This window comes from Natrix helvetica (assembly GCF_964273705.1).
Source record: "Natrix helvetica genome assembly, chromosome: 3".
NCBI classification, from domain to species: domain Eukaryota; kingdom Metazoa; phylum Chordata; class Lepidosauria; order Squamata; family Natricidae; genus Natrix; species Natrix helvetica.
The window spans coordinates 163,915,560-163,932,153 of record NC_138549.1 but is presented as its reverse complement, the minus strand read 5'-3'; the positions used below and the strand labels follow the sequence as shown (position 1 = coordinate 163,932,153).

The window sequence follows — 16,594 nt, the reverse complement described above, 5'->3', positions numbered from 1 at the left end:
TAGTTGGATGGATGGATGGATGGATGGATGGATGGATGGATGGATGGATGGATGCAGAGTGCATTGCTACCGGTTCAGCCTGGATCGGGCGAACCAGTAGTGATGGTGGCGAGAGGCTCCGCCCACCCACCTGGATGCTTCTGCACATGCGCAGAAGTGTTGCACGCCCGCACAAGCGCATGAGGAAGTTTGCCCGAACTGGTACTAAAAAAATTAGCAACCAACTTCTGGATGGATGGATGGGTGGATGTTGGGTGGATGGATGAATAGGTAGATGGGGAAGGAGGGAGGAGGGAGGTAGATAGGCAGGGAGCTAGAGATATATAGACATGGACAGATGGGTAGGTGGATAAAATGCCAAATCCAGTGTGAAAACTGTATGACAAATTGTAATAATAATCAGGCTCAATTGATTTGTGGGCTGCTAGATATATCTATCTCAGACATTCAGATGGGATTTGGCATTTTTATCCACCTATCCAGTCCTGCCCAATGACCAGGGATAGGCAGATGCTATTATTTGATGATGTTAAAGCTATCATGTCGGTGTGTAAGTTGTTGCAAATTAAAGCTGCCTTTTGCAATTGACTGGTGGTGAATTTGTCAATGCTGATGATATTCAAGTGGTGCTCCAGTTGTTTTGGGATGGCACCCAAGGTGCCTATGACTATTGGTACTGTCTTTGCTTTCTTTTGCCACAGTCGTTCTATTTCCATTTGCAGGCCTTTGTATTTTGTTATCTTTCCCAGTTCTTTCTCTTCTCTTCTGCTGACTACAGGCATTGGAGCAGAATTTGGAGGATTGTGTGAAAATCACAGACTTAAAATTTGCTCAAGCTTATCAACATACAGCTACAGATTTATTGCTGTGATCACTCAGCACTCAGGTGAGTCTGAATGTTGAGGGATACCAGCCATGACTTTACCTTAATATGTCTACTTGTTTGAGAAAATTGCACTTCATTGACTCAACTTTCAGATTAGGGCCACTCAGAGGTGGTATTCAGCCAGTTCTGGCAGGTTCTTGAGAATCGGTAGAGGAAATTTTGAGTAGTTCAGAGAGCCAGCAAATAGGCTGGCCCCACCCCTGCTGCCTTCCAGCTGATCTTCTTTTGTTGCCCTGAATAGGAGAATGGAGCTGGAAAGCAGGTTGGTGGGGTGGGGATTTTGCAGTAACCTTCCCCCATGAGTGGGGAGGGAATGGAGATTTTGCAGTATATTTCCCCTGCCATGCCCACAAAACCATGCCCACAGAACCAGTAGTAAAAAAAATTGAATCCCACCACTGCGTCCACCCTTGTGTGAATCTAATCCATATTTTGCTCCCGACAACACTGAGTATTCCAATTCAAAAGAACAATAATAAAACATGATTTTACTCTAAATTTCATTTCACCTTTTAAATGAATCTGCTGCACTGAAGGAATTGATTGTGTACCCACCTGATTATATCCCTTGAAACAATCCTGCTTTCCATTGGAAACGCTGCCCAGGGTATCATGGAAGTTGTGGATGACAAGAACCTTAATGGACAGGAAAAAGAAGTAAGGTAAGAATGCTATTGTAGCAAAGATGGGTCTATAACACCAAGATCTATCATGAGACAATAAACAGGTCAGTCCATACAAACTACAAAGTGTATCATTTATTTATCTCTTCAACTGAGTCTCCTTATTGAAACTAATTCAGAAAATTTTAACTTTGTTGAAAAAAAAAGCCATAATCTCCTCATTGCCACATAACCATAGTAGAACCCACACTAGTAGTAAAGCAAAAAGATTTAAACCGTGTTACCATTTAGTACCATGATGTTTAAACAATGGTTAAAATCTTAGCTAAATGTTACATGAGGATGCAAACAAAAACCTATAACCCACAGTTGCCTAGTGTTTGATTGTATTACCTTGTCAGTTATTAGTATTACATTATATTCCTGTGAAGTTTATTAGATGCCAGATTATTTGTTTATTTATTTGTATCCCACCTTTATGTTTACAAATAACTCAAGGTGGTGAATGTATCTAATATATCTTCCTTCTCCTATTCTCCCCACAGGAACCCTGTGAGGTGAGTTAGGCTGAGGGAAATTGACTGGCCCAAGATCACCCATTCTAGTCCCATCTTAGCTATGTTTTATGTCCCCTTAGGCCAGGAAGCCAGCTGGGTGATAGGCCAGCCATTTTCTGCCAGCCCAATTCACCTCACAGGGTGGTTCTTATGTGGAAAACAATAGACAGAAGCATTGACTATGTATCTGTCTTGAGGTGACCAAAATAAAAATGGAAATATAAATCACTACATTCTGCTTAGTTCATTTTTATCCGCTGATAATTTCTTCGCTTTGGTGTCATTTTTAAGGTTCCCCTTTTTGTTATTCTGATTTGTTACTCTGACTGCTTTGTTGTATGTACCATTTATTTCTTTTTAACCCTGCAAATAGTCCTCGACTTACAACCATAACTGGGACCTTGGCTTCCATGGCTGAGAAGATGTTCGTTACGTGAGTTGCGTCTGACTTTAATATTATTATATTTTTTGACACGATTGTTAAGCAAATCGCTGCAGCCTGATTCACACTTAATCACACTGTAATTCATATAATTCAGGTTCTTCCCCCATTAATGTTGGTTGTCAAAAACCAACTGGGGAGTTGCAACTGAGGATCACATGGCCCTGGGATGCTGTAACCGTTGAAAATACCCGCCAGTTGCCAGGCACTCAAATTTTGATCACGTAATCGTGGGGATGCTGTGATAGTCATAAGTGTGAGCAACAGTCGTAAGTCACTTTTCAGTGCTAATGTAACTTTGAATGGTCATTAAATAAATGTTTGTAAGTCAAGCACCAACTGTACTGACATTCTATTTTGTTGTTAGTTGTGAAGTCGTGTCCAACCCAACGCGACCCCAAGGACAATGTTCCTCCAGGCCTTCCTGTCCTCTACCATCCTCTGGAGTCCATTTAAGCTCACACCGACTGCTTCGGTGACTCCATCCAGCCACCTCATTCTCTGTCGTCCCATTCTTCTTTTGCCCTCCATCTTTCCTAGCATTAGGCTCTTCTCCAGTGAGTCCTTCCTTCTCATTAGGTGGCCAAAGTCTTTGAGTTTCATTTTCAGGATCTGGCCTTCTAAAGAGCAGTCAGGGTTGATCTCTCCTAGGACTGACCGGTTGGATCGCCTTGCAGTCCAAGGGACTCACGTGAGTCTTCTCCAGCACCATAGTTCAAAGGCCTCCATTCTTTAGCGTTCAGCCTTTCTTATGGTCCAACTTTCACTGCCATACATTGCAACTAGGAATACCATAGCCTTGACTGTACGCGCTATTCTATATACTGGTACAATAATACTATATATTTGTTTTTTGATGTGTGTTGGTTAAATGGTGCAATAAAGATTAATGATATTACTTTTTTATAAATGAGTAACTGTTGTTTGGACCTAACAGGAAAAGGTGAATGTACTTTAGACTGTGAATAGAAATGAAAACAATAATTCATTAGCTGTAAAAAAGAAATCATAGACAACTGAGGTGCAAACTGTAGTTATAATTTGCCAACTTGCCAACTTGCAAATTTGTGTGGTTCTGTAAAAGTCACTTTTTTTTTGCAGTTGAATGAAAGTCAAGGTCATTTATAAAGATTAAATGCTTGCCTTGTCATGAAACAGAAAGTGAAAAGTTCAACATTGTATTGTTACTTATTGTCTGGAACTTGGATTGCAACTCCCATCATTCCAGAGGTGGGTTGCTCCCAGTTCGGCCCGGATCGGGCGAACTGGTAGTAGCGGGAGCGGGAGGCCCTTGCTCCTCCCAAGGCCAGGTCAGCACCAACCTCTTTGGCTCTTAGGAAATTTAGCAAGACATGGTTGTTCCCCCCAAAAATTGAGGCTGTGGGGACAGCTGTCCAGGCTGGTTTTCTGGGCATCTTGATAGCTAGTACATGGCTTGTAATTGGATTGGGGGAGGAAGAAATCTTGGTTATGTGAAGTCCTTGGAGCTTTCTTAGTTTGGTGCTTACCTGCAGACATTTCATTACCCAACATCAGTCGGTAAACATTCTCAGGGTTTGTGAAAGTGGAGTTTGCTCCTTGATTGATTAGGGTATTATTTTCTGTATATTTTTAACTTTTATTACCCTCTACAGCCTTATTGTTTAATGGGTTTTTAAGTGTATCTATTTTATATTAGGTTTTAATGTGGTGTCTGTACACCGCCCCGAGTCCCTTCGGGGAGAGGGGGCGGTCTATAAATTTAATAAAATAAATAATAAATAATAAATAAATAATATTTGTCTGCTGTTAATCACTGCAGATATATAGATGTAGGCTTATCTGGGAAAATGTATCTCTGCATATCTAGGTGTACAATTGTAGGAAGTTATCACCCAGCCCTCTCCCAGAAAAATGAAATATCCTAGGAAATATTGATAAGGCAGAATATTATATTTTCCTGGATGTGAAAAAAGGGAGAAACACATTTTAAAAACTAAGTAAATTCCTGCAGCTTCCTGCCATCCTCACTTTATCAATGGGCCATTAAGAAGGCCAAGCTAGTCCACTTTACATAATAAAGAGTTCTCCCCTTCAGCTCCAGGGGGATGGGTGTAGAGTTCTGGCAGTGACAATGAAGGCATGATAATATTGGCTCTTTACTCAACTGACCACATGGCATCTGAACTCAATCAAACCTGGATTCAAAACTCAGCCTAGAGGGTTGCCCCTGCATGGGCCCATGTGAGTCTGACAACCAATCAGAATACATTTCTTACACAGGAACAGGAAACAGAGAGGTGGGACTGAACAGGTTATAAAAAGCCTAGCAAGCCCCTCCATCTTCCCTTCTCTTCTTCTCCACCAACATTGAAGCATGTGATCACCTTTTCTGTTCAGGGCTCAAGCCATGTGGTCCTGTCCACCATTAAAACCATCTTTCCAAGCAGCCTCCATGTCTCCAGTGTCTTTTTCCCCACTTGGAGCCGAACCCAGAAGGACATTTCTTCCAACACAATATAACAAATATACCAACAAATGAAAGAAACACCCATGAGATAGCCACTCACAAGACTCATAATAATAATAATAATAATAATAATAATAAATTTGAATTTATTAGCCGCTCCCTTTCCAGACAGGACTCGGGGCGGCGTACAATAGAACATATAAAACATAAAACATATGTACAGACACATAAACATACATATATACAAGGACATACATGCACGGAGGAGGTAACAAATGACATCACATTTAGACAGTTAAAAATCACCGTTAAAATACCCCAGTTATAATAACACAATTTAAAATTTAAAATTTAAAATTTTTTAAAAGGACTGTCAGGAGGAATAAGAAAAAATTTACGGTTGAGCCAGGCCAGATAATTGAAAGAGGTGGGTCTTCAGCTGTACACGGAAGGAGCGGAGATCGGAAATAATCCTGATGTCACGGGGGAGGTCATTCCACAGGGCTGGGCCCATCACAGAGAAGGCTCTGCTCCTGGGTGTCGCCCCCCGACACTGTTTAGCGGACAGCACCCGGAGAAGTCCCTCTCTGTGTGACCGGATTGGTCGTAGGGATGTATGGGGCAGGATGCGATCCTGCATGTAACTAGGTCCTGTGCCATGAAGCGCTTTAAAGATCATAATCAAAACCTTGAAACGCACTCGGTAGACTACAGGAAGCCAGTGCAGCTCGCGCAGGAGAGGTGTTACAGGGGAGTATCTAGTCCTCCCCATAATCACCCGCGCGGCCGCGTTCTGGACCAACTGCAGTCTCCGAGTGCATCTCAAGGGAAGCCCCATGTAGAGAGCATTACAGTAGTCCAGGCGAGACGTCACTAGCGCATGGGTGACTGTGCGTAGGGCATCCCGGTCCAATAAGGGGCGCAATTGGCGCATCAGGCGAACCTGATGGAACGCCCCCCTTGCCACGGCTGTTACATGGTCATCCATGGACAGCCGGGCATCCAGGAGGACGCCCAAATTGCGCACCTGTTCCATGGGGGCCAGTTGCACGCCCCCAATGGCCAGAGATGGAAGCAACTGGTTGAACCGGGAGGCCGGAAGCCACAGCCACTCCGTCTTGGAAGGGTTGAGTTTTAGTCGGTTGCCATCCATCCAGACCCGTACGGCCTCCAAACACCGGGACATCATTTCAACGGCCTCATTGGGGTGGTTCGGGGTGGAAATGTATAGCTGAGTATCATCAGCATACAGATGATATCCCACCCCAAAACCACGGATGATCTCGCCCAGCGGTTTCATGTATGTGTTGAACAGGAGAGGCGAGAGCACCGACCCCTGTGGCACCCCACATGTGAGGGGGCTCCGGGTCGATCTCTGCTCCCCTGCCAAAACACGTTGCGTCCGGCCAGAGAGGTAGGAGCCAAACCACCGTAAAACGGTGCCCCTGACTCCCAGCCCCTCAAGCCGGTGCAACAGGATACCATGGTCGATGGTATCGAACGCCACCGAGAGATCTAATAGGACCAGGATAGAGGAACAACCCCTATCTCTGGCCCTCCAGAGATCATCCACCAATGCGACCAAGGCCGTCTCCATGCTGTGCCCGGGTCGGAAGCCGGACTGGCGCGGGTCTAGATAATCATTCTCCTCCAGGTGACGTGGGAACTGTTGTGCCACCACACTCTCTACAACCTTCGCTAAAAAAGGAAGGTTGGAGACTGGACGATAATTGACTAGATCCGTTGGGTCCAGGGAAGGCTTCTTGAGCAGGGGCCTCACAACCGCCTCTTTCAAGGCGGCCGGCAGAAACCCCTCACCCAACGAAGCGTTCACTAGGCCCAGGAGCCAGTCGCGCGTAACCTCCCAGGATGCCAGTACAAGCCAGGAGGGACACGGGTCCAATAAACATGTGGTAGGTCGCAGACGTCCACGTAACCTGTCCAAATCCTCGATGGCAACCGAGTCAAACTCCTCCCAAAGCGGTCCCTCAAGACTCGCCACGGGCGTCTCAACTGGACCACTGAAAGGGGCCCATCCCATCCGGATTTGAGCGACTTTGTCCTGCAGATATTTCCCAAACTCCTCTGCTCTGCCCTGTAAAGAGGCTTCCCGCGGTCTCTCAAACAAGAGGGAGCGGGTCACCCGAAACAGGGCGGCAGGGCGGTTATCTGCGGACGCAATAAAGAACTGCAATATAGAATAATGATGGGATTAATTTTTTTTACTACCAGTTCTATGGGATTGGCTTGGTGGGTGTGGTGTGGCTTGATGGGTGTGGCAGAATGCTGTAAAATCTCCATTCCCTCCTGATCAGCTGAGATTCGGGAGGCAGAGAATAGAAGGGGGTGGGACCAGTCAGAGGTGTTATTTACCACCTCTGACTTTGAACTACTCAAAATTTATTAGAACTACTCAAACTTTCCACTACCAGTTCTCCAGAACTGGTAAGAACCTGCTAAATACCACCTCTGGTACAGAATTAGAAACTATTCCACACATACAACCAACAGTATGGATTCAGTATGTAGATAACACTTTCATGATAAGAGAAAATGAACGACTAGAGAAGACAAATGCAACTATCAACAACACCTTCAAGGAAATAACATTCACAAGGGAAGAAGATAACAATATGCCAGTCTCCCTGAGTATCTTCAGCAGCCAAGGAAACAATAGCAAATTAGAAACACAAGTTAAGGGAGGGGGAGAAACAACAACCCCAATCCACATTAGCCAAATGCTCCATTACTGAAGTAACCAAAGTAGCCAATCTCCAAAAAAAGGAACTGTGAAGAACTGAGAACACACAAACTGCAACAACCCAGAACACCAGAAAATAAGGCAGATTGCATATACAACATATTCCAAAAATTATGATACCGACACTTTATCAAAATGTGCCTGACCCATTCCAGGATAACCAATATAAGCTAGGAAAGGGGTAACACTTCAATACATGAAAAATATTTCAGAAAAAGCTAACAGACTATTATATCCACGCAACATCACCATAGCATATAAACCAAATTAGCCCCCCAAAACATCATAAATAAACCAAAATATACAATAGCCCAAGAAGAAAAGTCATCTACAACTTACAATGTAAGGGCTAAAGGCAGCTAGCAGTCAAAAGAAAAGAAAACTCCTTAATCTCACAACACATGAAAAAACTTGACCATAGTTTCAAATTGGGAAACTATGAGCATCTAAGCTAAATACAAAAACACCAAGGAATTCCTGAAAGCTGAGCAGTTCTAGCTTATAGAGACACATAGAGATAAATCACATTTAGATACCATTCAAAAAGAGACAATTAAAAAAAAACTAGGAACAAAGCAAAAAGACTTTAAACACATCCCCTTCAGCAGCCAACACTCAGATAAGCATGGATCAATACCAGACAAACAAGCTGAAAACAATGCCCTAATCAAGGAACTACTAAGAAGACTAAACTCCACTAGCACTATCAAGGCAAGCTACTGTATATATATAGGGAGCAACTCACCAGCACTGAAAAAATTAATGAGTTGAGTAATGAGATATCTGCAAGTAAACAAACAACTTCACAAAGCAACAAGGACTCAAGGCTGATATGCATGTTTTCTATCCTTTTGTTCTACTTTACCTTCCTATTAATATAAGCCACTTTTCTGCTACTGAATGGCATCTGAACACCATAAACAAATAAATACTTTGAAATATTCTGCACAAGTTAACTTGCTAGAGATAGGCCCGGAAAAAGCCCTATTTGAGCCACTGTCCAGTGTCCTTTTTCACTTGCCATGGAAGACTGTACCTTTCCAGAGATCTGGAAAAAAAATGATCATGGAGGGTGCAATTTTGGAAACGTTGCAACTCCAACCCAGATGATACACACACAAAAAAACCCAATTCTGAAAGAACTTCCTGGGACGATGGAGTCATCACTAAATGTAGAGAATCTGCAAGGTGATCTGTCAGGTAGCAATAACTGAATGTACCTTAAATCATTTATAGCAGGCTTTGAGTTTTGCCAAAAACAGGAACCCTTCTGCAAAGAAAACCCACTACTGGTATGAATTGGGAGTCAATATCGATGAGGGGACACAGTGACTCAACTAAGACGCTGAGCTTGTCAATCAGAAAGATCGGCAGCTCGAATCCCTAGCGCCGCATAATGGAGTGAGCTCCCATTACTTGTCCCAGCTTCTGCCAACCTAGCAGTTTGAAAGCATGTAAAAAAGCAAGTAGAAAAATAGGGACTACCTTTGGTGGGAAGGTAACAGTGTTTGTGCACCTTCAGCATTTAGTCATGCTGGCCACATAACCACAGAGATGTGCTTGGACAGCGCTGGCTCTTTGGCTTTGGAACGGAGAAGAACATTGCCCCCTAGAGTCAGGAACAACTAGCACATATGTGCGAGGAGAACCTTTACCTTTACCTATTGATGAACCTAGTTGTTCATCCGAACTCAGTTGTGGTTATCCGCCACCTTACAATTGCTAACCTGGCTGAACTTGTAAAATCGTCCGTCATGAATGGCCTTAATACTTGAAGAAGATTTAACTGCATAAAGAAGTCGGCAATCATTTGTCTGAAATGGTATAGGGGTTTCCTGAGCAGTGGGACAGCAGGTTTCCTAAGCAGGGAGTTAGACTACAAGACCTCCAAGGTCCCTTCCTATTCTGCTATTCTGTTAAGTCCTATTTTGATCACCTTCATCATCATCGTCATCGGAGCGTTCAGATTTGCCAGCTTTGTGAAAGAGGTGAAGACACCTGCAGCTAGCTGTGACTTTGCTTGGGAAAGAAAGTTAGTACAAAGTCTCGCATGGCCCACAGGGAACCTCCCTATGGGTCCTGGTGCTGCTGCCTGTAACTCAACCGGTGGGCAAGCCGTGAATTCAAGGGGTCCAACTACAGGAGTAGGTTTCCGTTTCCCTCCCCGCCTCCCACCATCCTTTCTTTCCCCTTCCATACCGCCAGAAGGAAACGCCCGGCGCCAAAGCCCCACTTGCGCCGGGGCATCGTAGTGCCCGCTCGGCTTCGGCTGGCTGCTGAGGTTCCCGCCGGTCTCTTAACGGAGCCTCGGAGGACGATCCCGCCGTCTTCTCCCAAGAGAGGATGGCGGATGCTCCGGGGCAGGGCGCACGACTGGAGAGTCAACGAAGGTGCGCTGAGATTAAATAATACAGAAGTGAAAATAACTGCTTCCAGGGATGAAGGATCGTGCTTAGCCCCACCCTTCCCTCTCAACTTTTGCCTTGATGTCAGCTACGGTTTAAGGAAATACAGGAACATTATTTACTTTACCCGGTTTTTAAAAAAAAACAGGTGGAAACATCTCAAACAGGAAAGAAAAGTTCTCAAAAGTTTGCAGAATAACTTCTTGTAGTTGGTCTTCAAAACAAGAGGATTGTGGAACAAGGAAGGAAGGGAGGGAGGAAGGGAGGGAGGGAGGGAGGGAGGGAGGGAGGAAGGAAGGAAGGAAGGAAGGAAGGAAGGAAGGAAGGAAGGAAGGAAGGAAGGAAGGAAGGAAGGAAGGAAGGAAGGAAGGGAAAAAGGTCCTCAGAGGGAGATCCTACCTGGAATTAAGAAGAAATTTCCTGACAATTGAGATTAATTGTTCTCATTTAATCAGTGGAACAACCTATCTCCAGAACTTGGGGGTACTCCATCACTGGAGGTTTTCAAGAAGAGACTGGACATCCATTTGTCTGGAATCATATAACGTCTCCTGCTTGAGCTGGGGGTTGGACTAGAAGACCTCCAAGGTCCCTTCCAACTCTGTTCTTGTTACACCTGCAGAACACCTTTCCATACTGTTATATAGCTACCCTTTATCATTCAGGCACCTAACATCTGCTTTAAATACTTGTTTGCATATCCTTCATTGGCTTAGACAACCTCATATCTCTACATGGTTAAGGAACACACACACACCCACTCCATGGCCAATCTATCTGGGCATAGACTATAGGTAGAGCTCAGCCAACTTAGTACTTGGATGAGAGACCCCCACCCCCAAGGAATACACAAGGTTGGAGACTAGATTGGGAAGTCAAAGTTATCTTCTTAAGCAAATACATTAGTTATGGTTGCCAAGAATACCTCTGTTCTGTTCCTCTGTTATTGTTGCCAAGAATACTACCTGGGCATGGTCATGAAGTTAACAGGAGACGTGCTTGGCTGAAGGAGACTTGTTTTCCTAGGTTGGAATAGGGTGCTTTACATCAACCTACTTGGCAATCTTAAGATATATGGACTTCAACTCCCAGAATTCTTAAAAATTTCCAAGGTTTCCAACTGTTGGGAGGGGGTGCATTTTGCAAAGGGTGAGAACAATGTTGTAGTAATATGTTAATCAATATTCAATTAAGGTGGATAATGTTTGTACATGTATTGTTGGGTTTTTTGATGCACCTTTTCTTTTTTAATATTTTGATTGTGTTGTGTTGTTGTTTTTTCATGTTTTGGGGATTTGTTTGCAGTTTTGTATCCAGCCAGCATATTAGATAGAATAGAATAGAAATAGAAATAGAATAGAAGAGTTGGAAGAGACCTTGGAGATCTTCTAGTCCAAAGTCCTGCTTGGGTAGGAAACTCTATACCATTTCAGATAAATGGTTATCCAATCTCTTCTTTAAAATTTCCAGTGTTGGAGTATTTGCAACCTCTGGAGGCAAGCTGTTCCAGATTAATTGTTTTAACTGTTAGGAAATGCCTCTTTAGTTCCTAGGTTGCTCCAGTCCCCTAATCATCTTTTTTTTATTAAAAGTTTTTTTTTATTTAAAATTTTCAAAACAAACACAACATAAAGAATCCTCTTTCTTTACATACTGTAGAAAGTGTATCAGTTGGTTACAAAAAGCTTTTGTGCGTCTCTTTCACTAACGTCACAAAATTCGTATTAACTCAAGTATTTTGAATCAGATATTTTTATACATATTACCATCATCATAACTCCATTTTTATTTGACTATAATTGTTTAAACGTCCTTCACCATAAAAGGTACCAAGATTTAAAACCTAACCACATACTGGCTTTTCATTTGTTATTCCTAACATTCTCCAATAACACTATATCCTTATGGTCTATTCTGACTAAACATCAATAATATTTAGTAACAAAAATTTATAATTCTCCTTTCCATATCACTGTTTACAATTTACATCCAATTTCCTTATGTTGTGCGCGCGCGCGCGCACACACACACACACACACACACACACACACACACACACACATATATATATATATATATATATATATATATATATATATATATATATATATATATATATATATACATACATTGTTATCATTATCCCTCCTTCATTTAACTCTATCCATTATCATAGTATTTCCCCCCTAATAATCAAAACTTAGCTAAATTCAACTTAGTTCTTTTTTTATTAACCTTTATATATAACCAAATAATTTCTTATCTTCCTTTCATAGGTACCATTCAATATTCATATCCAATTACTACTTGTCATACCAATGCATATGTATACATTATTATCATTATCCGTTGTTTATTTAACCATATCTATTGTCACTAAATTTCACTAAATTTCACTAGTTTTAGATTATACACTTTCATCTATCAACCTGTATGTTTTCAGTAGCAAAACAATCTCATGTCTTCTGCCATTTGTTGTATCAGTCCTCTAATCATCTCCTTAATCAAATTTGCATGGACTCCTCTTTGCAACTCATTGCTTATTGAGTCTCTCATGTAATTTCGATGCCCTTCTTCTGTTTCCTTGATCAGCTTATCTTTAATTGTCAGTGGTATTATCAATGGTGTTGCTAACAAAATTTCTCTCTTTAAAACCATAAATTATTTTATTTCTTCTTCTTCTGTATCTTGCTATCTAGATAGAGTTCCCCTCCATTTAATTCCTCTTTCTGTATTCCACTCTTTCCATTTCCAGACACAAACCCTCCATTTAATTCCTCTTTCTGTATTCCACTCTTTCCATTTCCAGACACAAACCAATCACCATAGATATCAGCAGATTTGATTTCTTTGTGGTCATTTTTCTCTTCGGTTCTTGGGACTCTAACTTCCACTATTTCCTTTTGATAAACATCTCCAACTTCTTCATCATATGTTACTGTTAGATGCTCTAGATTTTCCAACTTTTTCTCCATCCTCTCAAATGTGTTTGATAATTTCTGAATTTCAAACATTATCTTTTGCAAACTTAAAGCTTCTTTCTGCTGTTGAAGTTGTGCCATAACTTCCAGCTGACAAATACTGCTGCTCTAGCTTGAAGGATTTTTACAAGATTAAACATAAATTCACAGTAAAATCTTCTTTTCACTTTCTCTGGTTAGAGATATAGTTCGAAAGGACACGTGTGTAAACAATTCATCCTTTGGTTTTTATCACTCTCTATAAACAAACTGTGAGACTTTGAATTGCCAAGCCAGACTGTTCAGTGAGGAAAGTGAAAGTGCTTTGTTTCCAATACATAAGCCTTCAGCCTCCGTGCAGCAGCACTAACTTTCCCTCTGTTAGAATTCTCTTTGTTTCCTTCTTTTCTTTTCTTTTTTTATATTCCAAGTTAAAAAAATAAAAAATCAAATTCTTGAGTAAAATAGGAGAAAAAGAGGAAAACATACGTAGTAATGAGGAAGGAGAATTTTAGTCCATAGGTTGCAAAAATAATAAAAAAAGATAGAAGAAAACTTAATCCATTCATTTTAAAAGGCTTGCATAAATTCCATCCATAAAGATAGCATTTAAGAGCAATTTGACACACTGACCAAAACCATTCAAAGCTTAATTCCACCGCTTATTTCTTCTATTCTCAGATTTAAATTAATTTAAAGTTTTTTGTAGGCAGTCTCTTTTAAAATGGTAAAAATTCCTCACCAGCTGTAAACACTTTCTCTTTCCGTTTCCTTCCGTTCAGAGCCATCCCAGCTTCATCAGCCTAGGGGCGGTGCTTTTATCGCCTGCTAGAAGAACTTATCCTGGGTCAATCAGGGACTTTGCGGTGTCCCTGCGATCAGCAGGACGTATTCTTCCCATTCGCCATCTCTGCGGGACGGTTTAGGTCCGATTGGACCACCCAGCGATAAAAGTTTCAGCAGCGATCTCAGAGCATTGAGATCGCATGTCCGTCTCATAACGACGTTGGCTCCTCCTCCAATTAATTGTTCTAACTGTTAGGAAATGCCTCCTTAGTTCCTAGGTTGCTCCAGTCCCCTAATCATCTTTGTTGCTCTTCTCTGCACTCTTTCTAGAGTCTCCACATCTTTTCTACATCGTGGCGACCAAAACTGAATGCAGTATTCCAAGTGTGGCCTTACCAAGGCCTTATAAAGTGGTATTAACACTTCACTGATCTTGATTCTATCCCTCTGTTGATGCAGCCTAGAACTGTGTAGGCTTTTTTGGCAGCTGCTGCACACAGCTGGCTCATATTTAAATGGTTGTCCACTAGGACTCCAAGCTCTCTTTCACAATTGAGGTGGGCTACATACTTTAGGGCTGAAAAGGAAAGCAGGGTTTGGTTTGCCTACACTGCCTATGTGGGAGCCTTATTTGTGGCTCTGGCAAAGGCCCCCGTAGACAGAGAGGTGGGGGAACTCTCTAGTAGAAACAGAAATCAAACACTGGATTCCAAACTTGCTTGTGATTTATTCTTCCCGGACTGTTTAAGCATTCAAGATGAGGGCTTGAAAATAAATAGGCAGCCTTTGGCTGATTAAGCAGGCCAAACCAAGAATTCAAAAGGAATGTATTTAAATGTATTCATCTAAAAGTTTGTGGTTTGTTATGCTCATTTTTTTTGCACCTGCAAACTCAATGGGTGTTGCAATAAAGACCTGTCCCTTTTTTAGAGGCCTTTGGCCCCTTCTTTCCTTCTAATGTAAGACTTTCCAATCTGATGAAGGAAATTCATTCTGTATGTGAAAAATCACTGAGTCCCGGGCAGAAGAGAAAAATGGCGGAATCTGTTTATACAGGGTTTGAGAAGGGGAATTTCTGTTGACATTCCCCTTCTCAGTTGCACCTTGGACTGAGCAACCTTAGTTAAACTTACTAGCGCTGAATCTAGAGGCCCTTATACTTAGGAGTTACGATTTACTTGCCAGAAGCCTGGTGTTTCCCACCACTTCAGCGGCCTAATGTTTTATGCGGCTCATTTAAGAAAGGTTAGGTTCCAAAATTGTGGCTTTGTGTGGTAGAGATACACTTAGATAGAGAAGAGCAACAAAGATGATTAGAGAGGCTAAAACATATAAAGAACGGTTGCAGGAACTGGGTTTGTCTAGTTTGATGAAAAGAAGGACTGGGGAAGATATAACAGTCTTCCAATATCTCAGGGTCTGCCACAAAGAAGAGGGAGTCAAGCTATTCTCCGAAGCACCTGAGGGTAGGACAAGAAGCAATGGGTGAAAACTAATCAAGGAGAGAAGCACCTTAGAACTAAGGAGAAATTTCCTGGCAGTTACAACAATTAGTCAGTGGAACAGAACTTGCCTCCAGAAGTTGTGAATGCTCCAACACTGGAAGTTTTTAAGATGCTGGGTAATCATTTGTCTGAAGTGCTGTAGGTTTTCCTGCCTAAGCAGGGGGTTGGACTAGAAGACCTCTAAGGTCCCTTCCAACTCTGTTGTTCTGTTCCTATTTCTTACCATGGATCAATCTCTATTTATTTATTTTTACTTTCTATGTTTTAGCTAAAGATAAAATTACCGGCTTAAATTTGCATCACAATATCTGATATCTTCTACTGAAAGCTAGCAGAAAACCATATTGCTATTCTGAGGCATGTGTTCTTGGCAACACAAGTTCAGGGATCTTATCACCACTCACATTTTATTAACGTAGTATCATACTTGTCACTCTGACACAGCCTTCCCAAAGCAATGGGTTGAAGGTGACAATTTGGAAAGCAGTAATTCACACTCCAGTCAGAACTGCTACGTAGATTTTGATACCAATGTCCCCAAATTTTGAAGTAGTGGTTTAAATGGACTGATATGTCCCAACTACACTTAAGTCATCACCAGAAATACTCTAGTAAGTGCAGTTTTTGTTTGCAAACTGCAGTGCTTGGCAATGAAGGATAGCGGTGGAAATTTCTTCAAAAAGTAAACATTTACAGCATCCTGGCAAAATGTAAATGAGGCATGTCTGTCTTTGTTCAGGGTTTATTCTATTTAGAACTAGCCAATAACCCGGCCTTGCGTAGGTATTTATTTATAGGGGGGAAATATCTGGACCAAACATAATTTCTAATGTTGGATTTTCTCCCTTACCGGCGGGAGCTCCCTTGTGGAGTACTATGAAGCCATGGCAACTCCACTGCCCTGTACAGTAGAAGCCATTTTACGGCAGTACAGTAGAAGCCATTTTAAGGCACAACATGCTGTATCTTAACAAAACACCCTCCATGGGTTTTAGGGGTGTCTTACTCCCACAGTATTTGTTTCCAGAGAGTAAGTCATCTGTGTACGAAGTTTGGTTGAAATTGCTCAAGGCGTTCCAGAGTTATGCTGGAACATATACACACACGTTTTTATATGTATAGATTGTCCTTAATTTCCAAGGAAATTACAACAATGAATGAACCAGACTACAAATGTTGGATGAGCACTGCCCCCTAGAGTTAAGAACGACTAGCACATA

The 16,594-nt window shown here is 41.9% G+C and overlaps 1 protein-coding gene across 1 annotated transcript in view; it reads right to left on the bottom strand.

Annotated features, from left to right (window-relative positions):
- Window positions 1-11,096, bottom strand: part of LOC309390106 (cadherin-like protein 26) — a gene marked incomplete at both ends in the record, with an annotated part of 68,947 nt that extends 57,851 nt beyond the window's left edge. The window contains 3 exons of the mRNA XM_081949186.1: window positions 1,442-1,522; window positions 9,918-10,113; window positions 11,089-11,096. Of these exons, the coding sequence (XP_081805312.1) occupies window positions 1,442-1,522; window positions 9,918-10,113; window positions 11,089-11,096 (285 nt within the window). The remainder of the gene's footprint in view (window positions 1-1,441; window positions 1,523-9,917; window positions 10,114-11,088) is intronic.
- Window positions 11,097-16,594: the final 5,498 nt, after the last annotated feature.